Source organism: Aureobasidium namibiae (genome assembly GCF_000721765.1).
Source record: "Aureobasidium namibiae CBS 147.97 unplaced genomic scaffold scaffold_4, whole genome shotgun sequence".
NCBI classification, from domain to species: Eukaryota; Fungi; Ascomycota; class Dothideomycetes; order Dothideales; family Saccotheciaceae; genus Aureobasidium; species Aureobasidium namibiae.
Genome location: NW_013581205.1, coordinates 316,481 through 333,461, shown reverse-complemented (window position 1 = coordinate 333,461; position 16,981 = coordinate 316,481). Strand labels below are relative to the sequence as shown.

The 16,981-nt window shown below is 51.3% G+C and overlaps 7 protein-coding genes across 7 annotated transcripts; 2 read left to right on the top strand and 5 right to left on the bottom strand.

The window, feature by feature from the left end:
- Positions 1-484: 484 nt before the first annotated feature.
- On the top strand, positions 485-1,390 carry M436DRAFT_41948 (arad-like aldolase/epimerase; the record flags this gene model as incomplete). Its single annotated transcript, XM_013574162.1, has 1 exon — positions 485-1,390. One exon carries the CDS (start codon positions 485-487, stop codon positions 1,388-1,390), a length of 906 nt encoding a protein of 301 aa, XP_013429616.1.
- Positions 1,391-1,940: 550 nt separating this feature from the next.
- On the bottom strand, positions 1,941-2,527 carry M436DRAFT_79729 (uncharacterized protein; the record flags this gene model as incomplete). Its single annotated transcript, XM_013574388.1, has 2 exons — positions 1,941-2,312; positions 2,369-2,527. The coding sequence occupies 2 exons, from the start codon at positions 2,525-2,527 to the stop codon at positions 1,941-1,943; spliced, it is 531 nt and encodes a 176-aa protein (XP_013429842.1).
- A 2,287-nt stretch (positions 2,528-4,814) lies between these two features.
- M436DRAFT_41203 (putative delta-9 desaturase) lies at positions 4,815-6,256 on the bottom strand (the record flags this gene model as incomplete). Its single annotated transcript, XM_013574030.1, has 2 exons — positions 4,815-6,153; positions 6,207-6,256. The coding sequence occupies 2 exons, from the start codon at positions 6,254-6,256 to the stop codon at positions 4,815-4,817; spliced, it is 1,389 nt and encodes a 462-aa protein (XP_013429484.1).
- Positions 6,257-9,529: 3,273 nt separating this feature from the next.
- M436DRAFT_70826 (L-lactate/malate dehydrogenase) lies at positions 9,530-10,568 on the bottom strand (the record flags this gene model as incomplete). Its single annotated transcript, XM_013574293.1, has 3 exons — positions 9,530-9,919; positions 9,973-10,259; positions 10,316-10,568. The coding sequence occupies 3 exons, from the start codon at positions 10,566-10,568 to the stop codon at positions 9,530-9,532; spliced, it is 930 nt and encodes a 309-aa protein (XP_013429747.1).
- A 716-nt stretch (positions 10,569-11,284) lies between these two features.
- Positions 11,285-12,481, bottom strand: M436DRAFT_41856 (uncharacterized protein; the record flags this gene model as incomplete). Its single annotated transcript, XM_013574146.1, has 2 exons — positions 11,285-12,011; positions 12,063-12,481. Coding segments are annotated over 2 exons (1,146 nt in total), but the record flags the coding sequence as incomplete, so codon positions are not given.
- Positions 12,482-14,342: 1,861 nt separating this feature from the next.
- M436DRAFT_40904 (uncharacterized protein) lies at positions 14,343-14,904 on the top strand (the record flags this gene model as incomplete). Its single annotated transcript, XM_013573974.1, has 2 exons — positions 14,343-14,455; positions 14,508-14,904. Coding segments are annotated over 2 exons (510 nt in total), but the record flags the coding sequence as incomplete, so codon positions are not given.
- A 726-nt stretch (positions 14,905-15,630) lies between these two features.
- On the bottom strand, positions 15,631-16,147 carry M436DRAFT_41245 (NAD(P)-binding protein; the record flags this gene model as incomplete). Its single annotated transcript, XM_013574037.1, has 2 exons — positions 15,631-16,007; positions 16,060-16,147. The coding sequence occupies 2 exons, from the start codon at positions 16,145-16,147 to the stop codon at positions 15,631-15,633; spliced, it is 465 nt and encodes a 154-aa protein (XP_013429491.1).
- Positions 16,148-16,981: the final 834 nt, after the last annotated feature.

The window sequence follows — 16,981 nt, the reverse complement described above, 5'->3', positions numbered from 1 at the left end:
GATTCGTAGGTTGCACCTGGAAAAGGTATTGAGGTGAGGGCTCTCAGTGGACGGTGGGCTTTTCCGAACAATACTGTGCATTTTTATAGCCTTGGGCCCCCTGTGTCAACACGAGAGGAGAGTATAGGAGTGACTCTGAAGCACATATTATCGAGGTTGGTAGAGGCATCTGGACCCGACACGGCAATCCCATGCGAGTGAGAGGTGGCGGATTGAGAGCGATAAGGACCCTGATCAACGCCGGCGACGATAGGCCAGTCGTTCCCCAAAGAGAAAGCGATGGCCGAGTCTAAACATCGAAAGGGCAACCACGACCGACCACTGTAGGCATATCTAGAGGTAGGCACGACCAACTCACGCTTCTCCAGATCTCTCAATTCATTCTTGCCTGTCCTTCTACTCTCCGCAAGTCACCCCACATCACGCACGTAGACACACTACTACTATACCGTACCCATCAAGCGGCCACAGCACACTCGCAACAATGGCACCCTCGGCCGTCTCAGCTCCCTCTTCCACCACAATGGCCATCGCACCCTCCAAACCCACAAACCCGGGCCTCGCCGTCGAAAAGAAAGAAAAGACTCCCCTCGAAGCAATCAGTCAAGGCGTCTGCCTGCCCGGCATACCCAAATACATCTCCTTCGACGCCCATCGCCGCGACATGCTACAACACATGGCGGGCGCCTTCCGCGTCTTCGCACGCAAAGGCTACACCGAAGGCATGAGCGGTCACATCAGCGTCCGCGATCCGGAAAACATCCATACCTTCTGGACAAACCCTCTAGGCAAGCATTTCGGGCTTCTCAAAGCTAGCGATATGATTTTGGTGGATTATGAGGGCAAGGCGATTGGTGGTAACATGTCGAGGCCGGCTAATGCTGCTGGATTCTTGATTCATTCGGCGGTGCACAAGGCCAGGCCTGACGTTATCGCTGCGTGCCATACGCATTCACCATACGGCAAGGCGTGGAGTACATTCGCTAAGCCACTGGAGATGCTGAACCAAGACGTCTGTTACTTCTACGGCGAAGCCCAGGCCGTCTACAAGGAATTCGGCGGTATTGTGTTCAATGAGGAGGAAGGACTCAAACTTGCCAATGCTCTGGGACCGAAGGGCAAAGGCATGATTTTGAGAAACCATGGATTGTTGACTGTGGGTACTACGGTTGATGAGGCTGCGTATTTGTATACATTGATGGAGAGGAGTTGTGAGGTGCAGTTGCTTGCTGAGGCTGCTTGTGCAAGTGGTATTCAGAAGATGATTGTGCCTGATGAGTCTGCCGAGTATACCTTCAGGATGGGTAGCGATGCTGATACTCTTTACGAAGAGTTCCAGCCCGATTTGGAGTACGAGGATGCCATGACCAATGGAGACTTCAAGAACTGAGGGCTTTGATCCTCCAGCGGGAGTTGCCGATTCAGCTCATTGGCAGGATGTAATTCTTACTTTACGATTTCATGGATTCTTCGTGTTGCATTATTTGAAACATTGTCGTCTTTGGAGTCACTCTCATCGTCCAAAATGGCTCTACGCACTTGAAGGTCTAATTACGTTGCTGACCTTCTGTGCGTGTGTAACTTCTCTCACCGCGAATATTGATTTGCCAGAAACAAAACCACTGGATTTACTCTCCAGATCCCAAGCAACCGCATATAAACCTTCATCCGAGCGCTGTCATGACCTCGACGCTCAGTTGTAACGACGCTTCTTGTGCTTCGAACCAAGTGCCTCGAGCTTGCGCTTGCGTTCAGCTTCTGAAGAGTAAGTGCTGTCTTCTCGGGCGTAGACAGAACGACGGGCTCCATGGTGATTTCAGACTCGTCATCATCCACGCTAGTAGCTATGATACCACCTGTGTGAGTGGCTGTGTCGTTGGTCTCTGGCTCCTCTCCTCTCTTTCTCTTTGTCGATTTCATGGTCTGTGAAATCAAGCTCTTCAACTGACGCTGACGGACCAACTTCTTGTTCGCCTTGGAGAGGGGCTCGGACTTTCTGGAAAGAGATTCTGGAAGTACTCTTCGACGTCGACACCGATCTTTGTGCGAGCAGTACTGATGGTATTCATTTCATCACCGTCAGTGGCTTCTTTCCCGACAGCACCAAGTTGAGAAACCACCATATCACGGATCAACTTTGCCTGCTTAGTTGCATCCAAGCTTGGGAAGTTGGCATCGAGGACGTTCCAGGCGACTATGAAGGCGCGAAGGTGGCTTTTTTGTACGAGGATGTTTCCTTGACGTAAGAATTGAAACAGATCATTGATCTTACGTGCGGTGAAGTCAGTTGCGCGCAGGTCAGGCCATTGGGTCTGTGTGTATTAGGGTGGATCGAAGATGAGGGGATGAGAGGGTTCGGGGTGCGCACCTTGATTTCGTGTACAGCTTGATAGGCGTGAAGTTGGGTGAAGTCTTCATTGATGGATATCAATGTGTTAAGAGCTGTGTCGGATGCTTGGACGACAGGGGCAGAAAGGATCCTTTCTTCATCCTTGCCAGGATCAGGGTCGAGCCGAAAGTCTGCCATCATTGAGTAATGTCCTGTATGCGTTAGTAGGTTGGACACATCTTGAACACAGTAGAGGCGAGAACTCACAATGCGCGAACGTGACTGTTGTAGGAAGACAAGATAGCAACGCGGCCACAAATGGAGGAGGCTGATGTAGGGTCGATCAAGACCGCACAAATGAAGAAAGCGCAATTGGTCGCTCCTTCAGAATCCGTCTGGTCGTTTGTGAGTGTGCTTTGCCATGCGGGAAGCAAAACTCCTATACATACGAGACAACCTGCGTCGTGACTGCCTCTCAAATTCTTACTCTGTCAGTGTGTTTGGAAAGCCAGACCCATAAAAGACTCCAGACTGACTCTCAACACCCTCTCTCCACATTGCCAAAGTGACGATATCTCGATGCAAAACCCTCACTTCACTCACCACCCCTCCATCGACATCTCCTTCACTTACTCTCAGACTACATATTAACCTGAAGTTCCCCTTATTCTGTAATCGGCTGAGTGCTGTAACGGCTTACACTCACGCCTCGACTACATTCGGTAATAAAACCACCGTTCGAATCCCGCCGTGTAGTCTTGAATTTGCTGAATAGCAGCCTGATGTCCGTCATCGGGTGACTTTGATCAAGGGACAGAGAACGGGAGTTTTCCCATGGAGCCGAGGCTCTGGTTTTTTGCTGATTTCGTGAGAGGAAAAGGAGGGGCCAGATTTTTTGTTTGGTGTTGGTGGGTGGTGGTTGTGTTATGGTAAGGTGTTCGAAAAGGAAGTTTTGAAATGGAGATTTGGGAGTCACTCCCATACTTCCTGCTCATAATTCCCCTGAAAGCATTTCGATGGGTACCCACCTGGCAGCAAGAGGATCACTAGCGATACTTTCCTTATACAGCTCCTGCTACAGTGCATCTAGATCTTCGAGCATCTACGTCACCAAAAGACTGGCCTGACGGGTGTCCTTGAGACTTGGAATGAAATGTGTTCGCAGCCAAACCATAAGCCAAGTCCCAGCACAGAGATCGCATCCAGAGCTCAATAGTCCAGAGCGCGAGGACAGAAACCTTGATACAGTACGACGAGATATGAAACAACCAGAACACAGGCAATCGCGATGGAAAGAGAACGCACCTTCGTTTCCTGCTTCAGCAGCACACAAATCCAAACTCTTGCTGACCTCAATCTACCAGACCTGTATTCGTTGCCATCGCCCATCAAAACGACGTTATCCCACGAGAAGAGTATCCCAAAAGTCGGTACCGAAGCGTAGTCATGCGGAGAATCTCGACGCCGGTGTTTGACAAGGCAAATTGGAATAACATCTTCTTACGTGGACTGACAGGCGGTGAAGCATGGAAATTACCATGCCATCCACAGTTGTCTTTCTCATTTGCCCCAATTGCCTTTTATATTTGTGCTGCTAGGAAAATGAAGACAAGAGGTGGATAAAAGAAGGGAAGGGAGCTTTCTTGGTGTTGTCGTTGTTGCTTTGTCAGTTGACGCGACCATGCAGAAGTGGATACACGAAGCACGATGTTACAGAAAAAAGAAGAAAAAGGGAATAAATTCATCAAGCTCATCCGATCAAGTTGTGGAGGTGGCTAATACCGGGGCAATGAGATCTGCAATGCTTCAGGCAACCCGGCACGTGGACACCGAGTGTCATTCTGACATCTGTTATTTGCTTGTCTGACAGCATCTGCGTAACACGCGCGGGTCAGGAATAAGGAACGAACAAGCAAGTAGCCATGTCTTGTCAAGTCGTGTCCTCGTGATTTGGAAGTTGAGCTGCTCAGTGCTCACCTCGAGCAAACGTCTGTTCGAGACTCACGATTTTGAGTCCTACTGGTTCGTCATCATTTTATTCCCGAGATCGAGGTCGATGCTCTCGTGGCTCTCACCTCATGACAGACTCACAGACTATCTATTAAAATGCAGAAAGATGTTCAAAGAAGGAGCTTGTCCATTGAGAGCAGCTGGGCTGCTATGGGTTATAGGGTAACAGTGAATGGCTTCTCAAGTGGTGAGGTCACAGGTATGGAGGAAGATGTAGTGAATGATTGAAGGCATAAATGACATTATTTGCCAGTTCTAAGAACCAGCAACCCATGATAGGGTAGTGTAGATGCTCGCTAGTTAGAGTCATATCTAAAGTGTGCAACAAGACGCGTCTAGAACGATCGTGATGAACCCAAACCAGGAAGTGATGAGGGGAGGGGGACAAAAATATACAGTGTGATGATCGCTGAAAGGCGAGAAAGAACAAAAAACGACAAGGTTGTCAGGCTGTGGACCTCGACAGGGTATCTCTTCATGCGGCGCCGGCAGTGGCAGAAGGCTCGAAGACCTTGGTAGGTTGAAGGCCAGCGCGAACGACACGCTGACCGTTCGAGTCCTTAGCGATGAAGGCATCCTTGTTCTCCTGCTGTGCCTTCTTCCAGATCTCGACTTCCATGCCACCACGAATAACACCGACTCTCATGGTAGAGAGCAAGTTGTGGGCGGCATTGGAGTGGAAGTAGACACCGCCATTGAACATGGCGGTGGCGTCCTTTCCGATACCGCTCTTGATCATGGCTTTGCCACCAGGGTGGTCATTGACGAAGCTAGGGGCGCCGTTGAGCGCGAGGTCGTGGACGATACCTGCGACACTGACGAGCTGACGACCGTTCTTGCACTGCTCAATGTAGTCATCCCACTCCATAACGGGCAGAGACTCGAGGGGAGTTCCCCAGTCGAGCTCAGCACGCTTGCGGTCGATCTTCTTCTGGAGCTGCTGGACACGACCCTTCTCAATCTCGTTGGAACGGAACTGCTTGAGGTCGTAGGCAAGGCCGAGCTGCTTCCAGATCCAGATGGACCACTTGGTAGGGTCGTACTGGTGCCACTCGATGGCGTTGCGGTAGTCTGAGGGGAACTCGTGGTGGAAGTTGTGGTAGCCCTCACCGAGAGTGACGATGGCGGTGATGACGTGGTCACGAGGAGAGTTGCGGTCATCGAAAGGCTGGTCGCCGAGCCAGTGGGCAAGAGAGTTGACACAGAATGTAGCCTGCTGGACAAAGAAGATACGGAGGATACCAGCGTAGATGAAGCCACCGAGCCAGTCACCCCAGCCGAGACCGGCAACGAGAGTAGGGAAAGCGAGACCCATGCCGAAGACGACCTTGAGGTAGTTCTTGTGCTGCCAGACGACGACAGCGTCGTCGTTGAGGTCGGAGATATCGGTGCGGCCAATTCTCTTGGGGTTCTGCTTCATGAGCATCCAGCCGAAGTGGGAGTAGAGAAGACCCTTGCGAACGGAGTAGGGATCCTTCTCAGTGTCGGTGTAACGGTGGTGAGCGCGGTGGTCTCTAGCCCACCATCTGATGGAGCCTTCGACAGCACCACCACCAACGGCGGCGAGGAAGATCTTGAGAGGAAGAGTGGCCTGGTACGAGGTGTGGGCCCACAGACGATGGTAGCCAGCGGTGATACCGAGACCGGTTGCGAAGTAGTATGCAATTGCCCAGATGGCGGTGTAGCGGTGGAGAGGGGTCCACCAGGCCTGGATCAGACCCAGAAGGGGAATGCCAACGATGAGGAAGACATTGAGCCAGTTGACGTGCTTGTACCAGTTGGCCTTGGTCATGGGGGTGTCGGTGATGTGAGGCCTGAGAGGCTGTTAGTTTGTGCCAATTGACTCTGGCAATCAGTATAGACTCACTTCTTGGGGTCGTAAGCCTTGCTACGGTTGGGCTCGTCCTTGGAAGCCATGGGCGAGGGCTGCTTGATGTAGTCGGGGTCGACAGCCATCATGCCAGCGGCGGGCTGGTGGGAAGGCATGTTGCACGAGTTGTCGAAAACTAATGCGGAAAATGCGAGAGCCTCCTTCGAACTAACGAGTGTCGAGGGGTAGGATAGGAGTAGGTGGAGGGCGCTGAAGGAGAGAAAGGAAAGCAGCGCTGGCCGGGCTCAAGTTTTTGAAGCAAACGCGAGCTCGGGGCAAAAGTGCCATGGCCTGATAGACGAGGCAAATGCTGTGGGGGAACCTACTCGCCCCGATGGCCAGAATTCACCGTCCTCCGCCGACTGTTGGGCCATCCCCCAACCAATTCACCACTATGCTACATTGCATCACCATGGCCATTCCAGTGGATTGCGCGACATGAGCACTTTGTACCTGCATTACCCTGTCTGCTCAACTGCTTGTTCGCTCCGCTGCTCCGCCTGTCCTGTCAAGTCAGCAACAGCAACAGCAACACATTCATTCACTACAGGGGACCCTGAATCTCTCACATTCCACCGCCAGCTGGCCAATTTTGCCACCAAGACTTTTGACTTTATGCCTGGCACGCGAAACACCCGGCCATCCTTGCCGATCTGCTCACCATTCTAGAAAGCTGTGCCCGCTAATCCCGAGGTCCATCGTTGCAAACACGTAAAATCTACTCGACTAGATGCCTCCAGACGCTGTCCGTTTCTCTTTGCTTCTTCCACCTCTTGTCAATTCACCCGATCATGCTTCCACCACCTGCTTCTTTTATCCAACTCGAAGCAAATCTCCTTGTCTCCGCGTCCGGTCTCAATTTTAGATTGCCAACTCTGTCCGAGATCTGGTCGCTTTTTGGTGCTGACCTGCCAAGCTTCGTCTCGTGCGGAGGCTAGCGTCAGTTGGACAGAGGCGTGTCACCTCATGCTTTCTTTCCCACCCAGATGTCCGTTGATGACTGCACACACGCGCGCGATTTGACGTCTGTCCGGACCTGCCCCCCTCCTCGTTGCGCGTTTATGCAGATATGCCTCATCATCCAGATTCTTCTCATCGTCATGAATGCGCGCATCAGCCCTGTGCTGTCTTGATCCACCGGTTCCCGAATATCTAGGGTCTATGCGGTTACTCCCGGCATACATGAAACTAAGGCGCGTTCCCAAAGCGGCAGTGGTTGCGAGCCAATGACGGCCGTTTCTATCGAGCTGCCTTGTTCCACCCGCCGCTGCTATCCATGTCCTATCCCAAATGTCTTGTGTCATGCAACCAGAGTTCAACGTATAACTCTCCAATGGATGGTCATGCAACCTGCCCAACAACCACGACGAGATGGATTCACGTTGAATAAACTGGTTTCGTATTGGTCACTGATCCTTTCAACAAGAAGCAACCCCTCAAATGCCACACCCTTATCAATCAACCCACGCACATCTATCATTAGCACTCCTCTGAACCATATGCACGACGGTTTATCAGCGCTTCCCCATGGATGAAGCAGGAACTGACCTGGCGTGTTCCGATAGCTCCGAGCATCATCAGTGGACGTGATATTGAACATCCTTGAACAACAGCAGACTATTGCATCTCACCATATATTCTCTGGCGCCTGGCGCGGGCTATCCAGAGTCGGACGTGACTTCGGGTGCTCTTGCTATCTACCGTTTCTCTGATCATCACATGCAGAAATCCGTACTTGAGGTGAGGGCTCAACCCGTTCTTCCGACTATTGCGTGATGCATCAAGATCACAGATAACATATTTACATGCCTCAGAGACCAGAAACGCAATCAACGTGCCACATCAACGCGATCTCCGATTGTCCAGATTTCTCTTTAACCATACTATGCAGTCAAGTCTACGGCGACAGGGAGATGACTCCTAGCATGCAAGGATGGTCTAATCAAGGGGTAGCTCATATCCTATCATATACCAAGGTCACCGTGCTATCAGATCAGCGGTGATGACTCCACCCCTGGGATACATGGACCTGGTGCTTCTGCTGTGTGTGGTGCGTTGATAGCTGTACATGATGCAGTGTTGTTGAGCAAGTCTTCGCGCCAGGTGGATTATGCCAACACTGAAGCTGGCAGCATGAAGGCAGCGCAGAATTTCTTGTCAACGGCCCGGACGGAGCTCTTGGAAGGTGGTCTGCTTGCTCTTTTATAGACAAGGTATAGCTCTGGTCGTCTATCGCAACTCATATCAGTCATGGGGTCACCGCTGAAGCTCACTTGCTACTTTCTGATCAAAGGTTGCCACGGATGATCGATATTTTACTCCTATACTCAGTGATGTCAGCCCGCTTCAACAGATACTGTAGATACGCAATAGCTTCACAGGTCAAGACACATCCTACCTTTCTCTGCACCTATCCCTTCGATTCACTCATGCCAACGGACAAGTGCCATGACAAGATTCCGAGACAAGAATATACAGATGTCTGTCCAAGTTCACAATACAACCAACAACTCAAACACCACAACTATCAAAAGGGCGACATGAGAAGAATGGACGTTTGAACCTCAGGAGTCAATGTATGTAATCCTCTCTTGGCCGTGGACGCCTCCGTCACCGACTCGGTTCAAATCACCTCCAACCAGTCGCCTTAGAACTCGGACGGCATCGTCGATCGGATCCTTCATAACTCGTGACATCCCTCCACAGTATCTTCGCGGTGCAGTCCTGGTCCAAGCCGGGCTGTTCGGTGAGAACGACCAGTTTGTGTTTGCGCCCCAAGATACCCACAGGCCTTTTCAACGCGTCCTCCCCTCTTGGCCGCAGAACGGGTATCTAGGCCCATGATCTTGACTCAAAGGCTCGTCATCTCTTCTCAGCAGTCCAGATGCGAACTTCTTTACCAACCCACAACATCTGCTGTAAGATTGCAGGGGGAGAGGTGAAGGCTGAGAATATTTCACAGACCTCCTTACTCGTCCTTCCTTGGGTATACTGAGATGTGGGAAGTACAGCAAGAACTCATCAAATCGATGGGCAAAGAGCAGACAGGTAGATGACTTAGGATGTAGATGTTGACACCAAAGCATCAAGTTGTTTGCAGGTGTGTTTTCTAGGGGGCTGTCACTGCTGACGAGCAGGTCAATTGCGCCTTCCATTTTGGCGCTTGTCGCTTCCACAACTAGCATGGAGGAAGGAGCTGTACACTTCTAATGGTGTACACTATCAATGTCCCTCACGTTGGAGAGTGGTCGATCGTTGAGATTGGAGGATTTCTGTCATCCTAGCGTCGCGAGCTAGTGTGCTTTTCCCTTGCACGAAATTTACTCCTTGTTCTGCTCCTTCTCAGCATCCTCGATAATCTCCCTCATGCTCTTGGCACTCTGCTCCAACTCCTTCTGCTCGCTCTCACTCAACTTCAACGGAATCTGCTTCACAATACCCTTTCTACCAATAACCACTGGCATCGAAATACAAACTTTCATATCATCCTGGTAATGACTCAGGGGTCTGATGTTGCACTCGTCAAACAAAATCGACTTGCAGATGGAAGACGTCACGCCGCCGATACCGTAGGCGGTGGCGCCTTTGTTTTCGGCAATGGCGGCTGCTTTTTTCTTGGTGTCTTCTGCGATGGAGGCTTTGTCGATGGAGGCGTCGGGGAGGGCTTCTTCGAGAGGAATGCCGCCGACCGAAGCGTGAGACCATGCGACCTGTTTGATATTCAGCAAGCGATTCTGAGAAGTGACGTTGATTCAAAGCTTACCATTTGCGAATCTCCGTGCTCGCCCAGCACATATGCGTCAATGGAGGAAGCAGCGACACCGCATTTTGCAGAGAGGATACCGCGCAGACGTGCGCTGTCGAGGAAGGTACCACTGCCAATGACCTGGGACTTGGGAAGTCCAGAGAACTTTTGAGCAAAGTAAGTCAGGATATCCACGGGGTTTGTGACCAAGACGATGATGGTATCCTCGCGGAAGGGCTTCATGTCCTCGATCGCCGAGCCCAGGATCTTGAGGTTGCGGCCGACGAGATCGGTGCGGCTCTCTCCTATAATACCATTAGTCTACGGGTTGACCTATTTCAAGGTGATTCTGTTAGCTTACCCTTCTTCTGTGCAGCTCCGGCGGTGATGACAACGATATCGCATTGACCAGCTTCCTTGTGCGTGCCTGCGCGGACAAGAGTACTTGTGTCTCCATGGAAAGTAGCATCAGAAAGATCCTGCACTTGTGCATCGCGGACTTCCTCCTTAGGATCAACAAGCAAAATCTCTCCAGCCACAGGGTTCAAAATCAGCGAATAGGCAATCGTGGAGCCAACTTCTCCAGAGCCGAGAATGGCAATTCTCGAAGTCATTGACTTTTGCGACATCTTCCTGATTGATTGTGTGAAAGCTGTGTATCTAGGTCTCAGAGTCGTCTTTTGTTGAGTGTTTGAGAAGCTGGTAGTGGGGGAGTTGAAGTGGTGGTTGGAGGTTACAAAGGTCGCTTTGGAGATGTGAGCTACTCTCGCAGCAAGGGAAGATGTCAGAGCAGGACGAAGGAGGCCACCGGAACGAAGAGCTAGCGTCATTTGATTGTGTTCAACAGAATTGAGAGGAAGTTGTGATTGAGAAACACGTTGTGGATGTTGCTGGGCTGAACAATAGTGACGTGCGGTGCTGTTTAGAGTGAGGTCATCAAGGTGTTCCAAACAGAGCTTGTCAAATATGGATTCCCAACGTTGTCTTCTCGTCCTTACCATCCACGTTCATGGTCAATTCCAAAGCATTTTCTTGTTGCATGTGTACAGCTTGTCCCAATGTTCGTCGGCATTTCGAGAGGAAAAGGTCTTACCAGAATATCATGTCGCATGAACGTGATTTTATGCCTTCGTAAGAAGCATTGTCACGTCTGAAAGCTAGTCGACACGGAACAAGACACAAAACGTGAGAACAATTGAAGTAAAAGCATTGAAATTCGTATTGTTCATGACCCCGGGATATCATGGATTGCTGTGGGGTCGGTTCATGAACAAGCGGTATATTAAATAGTAGATTCTGGCCGCAGACATCATGGTCATCGTGTTCCGTTTTATCTCGGTACACCGATGCTGTTCCATGTGCCCTGCGCGATTGATCCTGTTTCCTCATCGCGACGAGTTGTACGGATCGCGTACGAAGTCTCAACACGGACGCCGTCTTCAACGTCGTAAGCGTAATTCTGACTGTGGTTGCTCGTTGTCGGAACCATCTTTTCTGTTGAGGCATTGCTCTCGATGTCGAAAGAGTCTGACTGCGGTGTTCTACTGCTGAGTTCATACTCATCGACATGTCCTCCGGGCTTGCCGACCTCGCTCTCCAGTTTGGTGCCTTTGTAGGACCTGGGTGGGCCTGATTGCAGGCCGTGGGCACTTCGGCTATATCCCGAGCCTCTACCAGAAGCGTTCGGGTCGTATGGTCCTGGCCGCCAGAATGCTCTGCTGAAGATAGGACGAAGGATAGGGACGTTGATGGTGAAAATACCAATAAAAGTTTCGCGGACACCCCATCCATTGATATTGGCGGCAGAGGGAGCTGCGTCGAGAGACAGAACAGTACGAATGATGGCGGCAATGATGACAAACATTCCTGACGAGAGAACAACTCCGATGGTGATCTTCTTCTTCAGTGGCATCTTCAACTGCCAGAGCATGGGGATTGGAACCATGAGAATTGCAGCGTCGGTCAGGATGTTAGGAATAGCGACGGCAAGGAAGTTTTGCGGTCTGAAAGCACACTTCCATGGAGGCGCAGGCGACACTTGCCAGTTCATATGGGTGCTGTGGAAACGTTAGACACATGTCTCAAACTAGAAACTCGTGGAGACGTACGGGAAGCAGCCAAAGATGAGCACAAACCAAACGATGATGTAGCTCAGAGTAGTGAAGAAGAACAAGTATTTGATCAGTTTGTTGTGGAATGAGCCCAGTGTCAATCGCTTGTAAAAGAAGAGCATGGCGAACTTCATGCACCAAATAAGTGATGCGTAACCACACCAGGCTACGTATTCGAGCTTGGAGCCATAGATTACGCGATCGATGTCCGCTTGTGTTGCTGTCTCAAGCCATTTGTCGGTGACTATTGAGCTCTCGCCAGTGTAGTGAATGATGTGAACAGTGACAGCATCGGATGTGTTGAAGAGCATGACTCCAAGGCAGAACAGATCGTCCCAGTAAAGACCTTTGATACCGACGGTTCGTAGTCGGGCTGCATAACGAGCCAGGAGGATGAACATGGAAACGGCATATAGAGCCTATAGCTGAGTTAGCATGGCTCGTGTGTCGGATGGACTATGGGCGAGTCCTTACCCAGACTTCTTGCAAGATGGCAGGGAGCGCCATGATGATCTACCCTAGAGGGTTCAACACAGGCTTCTTAGAGTTGTGGTATCGAGTCCAGTGGACAATGAGAAGCACAACTTCCCCGCGAAGACAAAGGAAGGATACAACAAGGAGGATGAATGCGAAACGAAAGGGCCAAGGTACAACGCAAGGGCTTAAGTTGTAGTTAAAGTGCAAAAGTATGACGCTAACCGACGGGTGAGGGTAGGCTCAGCTGTGGAGTTAAACTTCGCAACAGCCACGAGTCTGTAAGGCGACGATGGAGTAGACTTCGGACCTGAAACGGCTGGGTATTGCCCGTTTGGCTTCCAGAAGCGAGATCTGTCAGCTCCTCCCTTCCGAAGAACCAACAGAGACAGATGATGGATTGAGAATGACTCGCGGTCTAGGAAATCGTCTTTTGATACTTCCGGATCGTTCAACTGATCCATGCAGATGGGTCACTGGAGACATACATACGTTGGTGTAGTTGCAAGAGTCCATCGGTATCGTATCGCGACATACAGTACTTCAGCCTTACTTCGTACGCGTGGAGTGATTAGGCGTGCTTCAATTACCGGATCCCTGGTTGTCGGCGACTGGCAAGACCTGATTGGACATTTCTTGTCGTGATCTCTTCCTGGAAGGGATGAAAGTCGGAACGAGGCACGGATGGCTTGAAGATTGGCTGTTGAAGTGCAAGACGGCCATTTCAGAAGATCAGAGTCAGACACAAGGGAGGACGATTAGGGTTTGCAGAGGGCATGTCCAGAAGAGCAGGTGGACTGGAAAAAGGGAAGAAGATCCGACTTTTGACCGTTGGCAGTGCGAGCTTGGCGGCCCAACGGCAAAGAAGACTCCAGGCAATTAGACAGTCCTACGCCTACTATACTACTCACACTATCGCTCGACGGATAGATGAAGATAAGACAAGACTGACTGGAAAAGGCTTGCTGTCGTAGGCGGATAGGGCTGCATATTCCCAGTTGGATGATGGTGACGGCACATAACGAAGACGTTCGGCGGCAGTCCATAAAGCTGGTTCTCTAGACGAATACGGCAGCGTCGAATTTGCGAGTGAGAGTCGCCATCTCTCGGGAGTGCAATTGCCGTGACCCCGGTGCTTCTGTGCTCCAAGGTTTACCAGCAAGAGCCGCCACTCAACTCTGTGTTGTTTACAATGTCGAAGGACGAGTCATGCAAAGACTTTTTGCATTTGGCATCGGCCAGCTCCCGTGGTTTTGTTCTACTGCACGTTGTAGGGCATTGCGGGTTCGATCTCAATGAATCGCGCATAATATTAGCCCTCTCCGCTCTGGGCAAAATCCAGATGGAGTCTTCGTTGTCATGCTGTCTGACATTGAAGACACAGGCAGAACGCTCTCTCGAGGACGCACGAGTGTCTCAGCTCGAGTCCAAGTCGTACGGGCGGCGGGAACGGTGCTCTAGCGTGAAGAAGTACAGCAAATCCTCCCAATAGGTGACCAGTACCGCGAGCACACAGTTGACCATGACTTCCAAAGCTCATACTCGACACCCGCGGCTGCAATGATTCGACAAGCCACTTGGCCACCTGTCAATGATTTGATGATCGAAAAACGTGGGCATAAACCGAGTCAAATCCGTCCGAAGTGACGGCTCTTTAGTGAGATTGATATCGACAGGCTTGGCGTGTCGACTGTGGGGGAACCGAGCATCAAGATTGCAGAGCTGGCAGGGCTGACTTGATCGATGCTGTGCTCATTCTAAGCTGCAGACTTGCGGTAGACGCGTGTTTCTCTACCAACAAACATGGCTGCGCCCAATCGTCCCCGCGTCTTCCTCGAGATCAGTATCGGCAACGAACCTGCAGGCCGCTTGACCATCGAGCTCTTTGCTGACCAGACTCCAAAGACATGTGAAAAGTGCAACTCACTCTCGAGCTTTCCTATATACTTGCGCTGACTCTGCCACCAGCTTCCGCGCTCTCTGCGTTGGCTCGCAACCGAAACTCAACTATGCGCTCAGTCCCTTCCACCGTATCATCGACGACTTTATGGTCCAAGGCGGAGACATCACCCGCGGCGATGGCACAGGCGGCGACAGCATCTACGGCGGTGACTTTGAAGACGAGAATCTAGGCTGGCGCGACATGGACGCTGCTGGCTTGGTGTGCATGGCCAACCGTGGAAAGGCCACCAACAGTAGTCAATTCTTCATAACCCTCGACGAATGCCCCCATCTCAACAACAAACACACAATCTTCGGACGCTTGGTCGCTGGAGAAGACACGCTCGCTCGTATGGCCAAGGTCCAGGTTGACAAGGACGATAGACCTTTCGAACCTGTCTTGATCGCTCGTTGCGGAGAGCTTGAGCGCAGGAAAAAGGCAGCTGTCGCATCACCCGAACCCGCCAGCAAAGACAGAGGCCGAAGAAACAGACGTGGAAGCTCTGCAACCCCTTCCCGCTCCCCGTCTCCACGACCCGCAAGAACCCAACCCGTACGAAGACAGAGCGACCACATAATCGACGAGAATCTACGCGGCAGAGTACGCGCAAGATCCGATGACGAAGACGTAGAGTCGTCTGCGAAAGAACGCGTGATCGAGTCAGATTCGCAAAGTCCGGACAGCAGATACAAGCGCAAACGCAGTCCGAGTCCATCGCGCGGATTCGAGAGAAAGAAGGCTAGTCGCGAGTCAAGCCGAAGCCCGGTAGACTCGCGCCGGAGGAGAAGAAGCTTGCCAAACCAATACTACGATCATGATGCACCGGCTCGATCAAATGACAGCGATCGCAGACGAACTAGAGAGAACGACCGGTACAGGCCTGGCAACGGCAACAGACACCACGACAGAGACGACGGACGAAGAGGAGGCAGAGGAGGAAGAAACGCATACCGTCCGCCGCATAGGCAGGAAGAAGGACGTTTGGGCGGAGACACATACGGCAGCGCAGGCGCAGGAGCAGGCGAAGAGAGCACTGTCAAGTTCAAAGGCAGAGGCCACATGAAGTTCAGGGAACCCGATAGGCGCTGGTAACCATCATGAATCATGAGAAATGAAAACATTACTATACCAATCCTGCTTCCATTCTCTCTACAGGCGACCTTGTTCTCTTCCAGCAGCTCTCAGGCCGCCATCTCCATCCACGAGCACACACCAGCCTTCTCCACCTCTACCTCCATCTCCACCTACTGCGGCGCCGGGGAACTCCTTCTTTGCATACTCGAGGATGTCGTCGTTGAAGCTGCCTGGTTGGAGCCAAACAGCTCTCACGCCTGCCTCTTTGGCTTCTTGCAATAGCTTCTTGGTCACAGCAGGAGGTGTGATGACGCTCAGGCCTGTCTCCTTTGGTTGTTCTAGAGCTGAGGGCGAGGGCACAGTATCGTAATCTTTCGAAGAGACAGAGACACTTGGTCGTGCTGGATTGAGAGGTGTGACAGGCAACGAGCGCTGGAGGTACCAAGCAAAGACTGTAGAGTATTAGTGGGGGCTTTCGCAAGCTGGAAGCGTATGATAGCATACCTCTGTGGCCGAACTTGGAGGGGTCGCTCGAGGCGCCAGCGACAGCAAAGCGCGGGCTAGCGAGGAAGTTCTTGACTGCTGTATTCATGTCTTGATCGCTCATTGTTTCTGGTCGTTGAGTATGTCAAGGAGGGAACAAGGCAATGTCGGAATGTGAGGTGACTGAGGGACTGCGGAGATTGGAGTTAAGCTTGTGCCGAGGCTTCGAGGTTCTTCCTTCTTTCCACGACCAAGTCGGAATGATATGGTATGACCCTGACTGACACATATGGCAGCACATCACATCAACCACCGGGTTTTTACATCATTCCACGCGATAGTAAGGCTGATTAAAAGGTCAATGATGAGCAGTGACTATCTAGTAAGGACTATGTGCGAGTTTAGCTGAAAGGACGAGCCGACACTGCTTTCCCCTGGGCACGATCCAAGATCATCCAAATATTACCCAACTTTCACAACTAGCAGAAGTTTCGCCAGAAAACACCACCTGGTGGACATGTATGTATGTTTTTGACGAACAGAGAACCTCAAAACACTGCTATTACCCACCCAAGATGGACAGAGGATCAATAGGCAGAAGGCAGGTACAGTTACTCAATCGGGGAGTGTGTTTTGATGCCATGTGAATGGCGCATGGCAACAGGGCCTGAAGCGTCGTGGGCCGCTGTCTGGCCGCAGCGCAGATTCGACACAAACACATCAAACGACTCCTTTATACTGGCGGGGTTCCTGAGTAGACGCAGACATCTTCACGTATATCCCCTTCGATCGCTGAACAGTCAGTCCATCTTGCCGCATTTTCGTCTGTCGAGAAAAAGAAGCAACCCTACACAGTCAAAAAATGGTGAGTTGATCTGTTTACTTCGGGACCCGAAACCCTGCATGCAAAGCCGAAAGTCAAGATGCAGCCAACCAAAACTCG